The sequence below is a fragment of the Corythoichthys intestinalis genome, chromosome 13 (assembly GCF_030265065.1).
Source record: "Corythoichthys intestinalis isolate RoL2023-P3 chromosome 13, ASM3026506v1, whole genome shotgun sequence".
NCBI lineage: Eukaryota > Metazoa > Chordata > Actinopteri > Syngnathiformes > Syngnathidae > Corythoichthys > Corythoichthys intestinalis.
In genome coordinates, this window is record NC_080407.1 from 28,008,307 (window position 1) to 28,013,516 (window position 5,210).

General features: G+C 40.9%; 1 protein-coding gene across 1 annotated transcript; it reads right to left on the minus strand.

Annotated features, from left to right (window-relative positions):
- Positions 1 to 298: 298 nt before the first annotated feature.
- LOC130927894 (uncharacterized protein K02A2.6-like) lies at positions 299 to 3,593 on the minus strand. The gene has a single exon (XM_057854002.1). The coding sequence runs from the start codon at positions 3,174 to 3,176 to the stop codon at positions 303 to 305; it is 2,874 nt and encodes a 957-aa protein (XP_057709985.1). The 5' UTR covers positions 3,177 to 3,593; the 3' UTR covers positions 299 to 302.
- Positions 3,594 to 5,210: the final 1,617 nt, after the last annotated feature.

Here is a 5,210-nt window from a genome sequence, read left to right on the forward strand (position 1 = left end):
TGTGCAACAGCCGTTTCACCATTTTGACAGAACTTTCCACCAAGCCATAGGACTGTGGAAAGTGTGGACTAGATGTTACGTGCTCAAAATCCCATTCCCTGGCAAAGGATCGGAACTTGTCGTTGGAAAATTGTGGGCCGTTATCTGAAAAAATCTGGTTAGCGATCCCGTTCCGAGAGAATATAGCTTTCATGCAAGTTATCACCGCATCCGCTGTGGTGGTATGCAGCCTACAGACCTCTGGATACAGGGAGAAATAGTCTGTGACAATAAGATAGTCTTTACCTTGACATGTAAACAGGTCAGCACCCACTTTCTGATATGGTCTGTCCGGTGCTTTGGTGTGGGTGTAGTGGTTCTGCAGGTTGACTTGCTTGATATTTGAGGCATATTGTACATGTTGACACTTCCTTAGTGACATCTTGATTTATTCCAGGCCAGAACATCAGTTGTCGTGCTCTTTTCTTGCACTTTTCAATTCCCAGATGTCCTTCATGAATCTTTTTGAGCATTTCGTTTCTCAGGCTCTTTGGAATTACAATTTTGCTGCCTTTGTAAATGATGTCACCGACCTCAGATAGTTCAGCCCTGTAGTTCCAATACTCCGCTATGTCAGGTGAGCATATTTGTTTCACGTCAGGCCATCCATTTCTGATTATTTGCTGCAATTGTCTCAGTGTCTCATCTTTGATTGTCTCTGTCCGTATGAGCTCCATTTTCGCATCTGCTACTGGCAGTGCACTTGTGATCATATGTACATAAGCATGCACATCTTCATGCAGCTTAGTGTTGGAACACTCCTTTGGGTCAACAGCTCTGGATAGCGTATCAGCTGTATACATCAGGTTACCTGGGGTATATGCAACTTTCAGTGAGTAGCGTTGAAGTTTAATCATCATTCGTTGGATACGAAGTGGACAATCATTTAGTGGCTTTTGAAACAATGCAATCAGGGGCTTGTGATCAGTCTCCACGCTGATTTCTTGTCCTGACACAAATTGATGAAATCTTTCGCAAGCATATGTGATGCTGAGCAGTTCTTTTTCAATTTGTGCATAGCGCGTTTCTGGATCTGACATCGAGCGTGATGCGTATGCTATGGGTTGCCAGTCCTCATGCTTTTGCAGTAAAACAGCACAGAGCCCACTCTGTGACGCATCTGATGATATTTTGATTGCTTTTTCTGAATCATAGAATTTCAGGACCGGTTCTACTGTGAGCAGTTTCCTTAGGACATTCCATGCATTTTCATGTTCATGGTTCCATTGCCATTCAATGTTTTTCTCTGTTAGTTGTCTCAGTGGGGCCATTTTCTCCGACAGGTTGGGTATGAATTTTCCCATGAATGTAATCATCCCATTAAACCTTTGCACATCTTTTTTGCATTGTGGCCTTGGCATGTTTTCGATTGCAGACACCTTTCGTGGGTCTGGTCTGATACCATCACTGCTCAGGATATCTCCCACGAAAGTTAATTCTGTCACACCCAGCTGACATTTGTCTTTATTCAGCTTCAGGTTTGCGTTTCTTGTAGCTTTTAGCACGGCTTTGAGTCTCTCATCATGCTGAGCTTTGGTGGCACCCCAAATTATGATGTCATCCATCGATGTATCAACTCCTTCCACGTGCTCGTAAATCATGTTGATTGTTTTGTGATATACCTCCGGGGCTGAAGCAATGCCAAACGGTAATCTCAGGAACCTATACCTGCCAAAAGGGCTGTTAAAAGTACATAATTTGGAACTTGGCTCATCCAGTTTCATTTGCCAAAAGCCAGAAGAAGCATCCAGTTTGCTAAAATATTTTGCATTTGCAAACTGAGCCATAATGTCTTCACGAGTAGGTAGCTTGAAGTGTTCTCTCTTAATAGCTCTGTTTAGATCTCTGGGATCCAGGCAAATTCTGAGTTTCCCATTCTTTTTGTCCACTACTACAAGGGAACTCACCCACTCAGTTGGCTCATCTATTTCCTTTATCACGTTCAGGCTCTCCATGTTGTCCAATTCCGCTTTCAGTTGCTTTTGTAGGGCGAATGGGACCTTTCTGCAAGGATGTATGACTGGTGGCACACTTTTGTCAACTCTAATAGTGTGTTCTCCTGGTAGGCAGCCTAAACCCTGAAACAGGTCTTTGTACTCCTCCATAAGTTGCTCATATACAGTCTCTTTTTGCCTGTCCACGACAAACACTCTCTTCACCAGGTGTAGTCTTTCACACGCTGACAATCCTAGTATGGCCTGCACATCCCTAGGAACTATGATGAATGATAGTTTGTGTACTATATTTTTGTGTGTCACATTCACAATGCATTTTCCCTTTTTTGGTATGTCTGCACCCGCATATGCAGTCACTTTCAGGTTTGCTCTATGTATTTTTGGTCTGGGCCTTATTTTCATGAAATCAGTCTCTGACATTACATTCACATTGGCTCCAGTATCCAATTTGAATTGCAAATGTATATCATTCACTTTCAATGTTGTGATCCAATCTTTTTCTCCCTTTTGATCATTTACAGCATCCACGTAGAACTCTTCTTTTCCATCATGATCATCTACTGCATCAACTTTGCCTTTCCGTGCATTGTTTTTGCAGCAACGAGCATAGTGATTATCTTTATTGCAGTTATTGCATTTTTTCCCATAGGCAGGACACTGCTTCGGAGGGTGATGCGTACCACAGCGACTACAAGATTTCTGACTGGACATTCTATTTTTGTTTGGAAGTCCGGTTGTCACGCCTGCGGTCTTATTTTTGTGGAAACCAAGTGTGTGTTTTTTCACTGCATCCACATTGCAAGCAGCATCATTTAACAACTCTTTAGCTTGTGATTTTACAGTCTCTGCAGCTCTACACAGTGCTAGAGCTTTCTCCAAGTCCAGATCCGACTCTCTGAGCAGTCTCTCTCTCAAGCTATTATCTGTGATGCCACACACAATTCTGTCCTTTATCAGTGACAGCTTCATTTTATCAGCTTCAGCAGCAAATGTAAAATTGTTGTACACTTCCAGTGCTTCCTCTCCCACGACATGCAAAAACAGAGATGCTTTCATCTTAGCGCTCTTTTCATCAGCTCCAATTGCAGCCAAATACAGTTCAAAACGCTGTTTGAATCTCTTCCAGTTTTCAGCCACATTACCTGTAAGCTGAAGGGCAGCAGGCGGATGTAGAGCTTCCATTTTTGCTTTTTTCACTTTTCTCCAAAGTTAGAAGTTAACGTCGTTTTTCTGGCACGGGATAGCGCACTTTCACTTTCCTCCGCACTTTCAATTTCCTCCTTGGAATCTGCCGTTCCACTTCTTATTAACGTCCTCTTCTCTTTCAGACCACTTCTGACACCATGTGTTGTTTTGTTTTTGTGGGTTTCTGTAATAATACAACTTGCTGAAAGAGTTGACGTTTTTTACTCACAGATCTTTGATTACAGAACAGACATGAGGCATCAACATTTGCTGTACACTCGCGGGCTTTCTGTCAGCTGACTCGCTCCTGCGTATGCTCCAACTTCCGTGTACTGTCACTCGCAGACATCACTAATCGAACATGCAAATACGATTTGCTCATATCATTACAACACTGGCCACAACAAGCACAGAAATAAGTCAATGTGCACTTCACGTGACGGACTGAAGACAAATGATGATCTTGGCCCATGAGAAGTCCATAACAATTTGGAAATAAATGACTGTGAGTTTTTGCAACAAAGGGAAGTAGGAGACTTGTTGTCGAGTGGAGGGAGATTTTTTATCTGTTTGTTTGCTAACAGAGATTAAAAAAAAAAAAAAAAAAAAAAAAACTCCCAAAAAAGATATACTGTTCTGTTCTATAGCTCTTGTTTTTTAAATTAGTTTGCAAAGTATTTTTATTTTTTAGCCCCAATATTATTCATATGACTACTTTTAAATTCTCAGGTTACACTTTATCTGAGAATTAGGTCATCCAGTTAAGATATCGGTTGTTAGTTGATAAAATCTGGATGGAGGATACTTTATTTTATTGTTCAGTTTCCCCTTTGAAGAATTGCCACCTTAAAGGGGGGGTTCAGAATTTTTGACATCAGGCTTAATCTTCGAGTTGGGGGGGGGGGGGGGGGGGTTAATTAGTCAGTGGAGTTGATTTCAAAATATTCCGTATTGTTTGTTAGTCTTCTATTATTTTTCAGGGCTCCGGAGTGGCTATGCTAATGCAAGTCAATATGGCCAATTAGCATACTAATAAAAAAAAAAACGCTGGAGAATCATCGATGACGCATGCAATCAATAGTGTTGGCTATGTTTTCAGGATAAAGTTATTAAAACTTACCATTGCATGTCAATAACTGCAGTAAGAACAGCAACATTAGTAATTCAGTTGCTTTGCAGAGAAGAGAACAAGCTGGCTGGGCAAGCAGGGCGGAGGGATATCACTTTGGTCTTTTCACCTTTTTTTTTTTTTTTTTTTGTGGCAACGAAGCAACTTCCCCCCCCCCCCCCCCCCTCAAAATGCAGGGAAGAATTGGAGCCGAACACGAGTTTTCAGGAACTCAATAAACCGTTGCATGTGAACACCAGGACTTTTTACCACTTCTCAACAAAGGTGTTCTTCAAACTTTTTTGTAGACAAGACCAACTGGAAAAAAAAAAACATGCAGCTATCAATGAGGTAAGTGGATTCCTGCATGCTTTATTTGCCGCTGGGCGAATATTCGTATACTCTAAGCTTAGTTCTACTTCAGGAAAGCAGCTATATCATCTCAACAGTAATGCATTGTGAGCGTAAAAGCATTTCAATATAAAAAGCAGTAGCAGTATGGCAATTATTTACAAAAAATTGCCTAAATCATCACGCAATACGTCAAAAATGAAAAACATTATAAAACTGATATAGGCAAATGTGTTGAACATAATTTCAAGTATTATTTTATGGATTTCAAGTGCCGGCGATGGTCACCTTAGAGCACTTGATTTAAAAACGTACGTAATTTGTGGACTATAAGCCGCTACTTCCCCCCCCCTCATTTTGAATCCTGCTTCTTATAGTCAAGTGCTGCTTATTAGTTGGGAATATTGAACATGTGTCCAAGCTAGAGTTCTGTAACCTTTTTAAATTATATACTTTTGATCTATCACATGATGATTTTGGCACTTTTTTAATAAGCTTGTATTATGGTTTTCTTGTTTTAGGCAACTCCGATTGTTGACATATAGGGTTGTTCTTGAGTGGGCGTTGAAAGG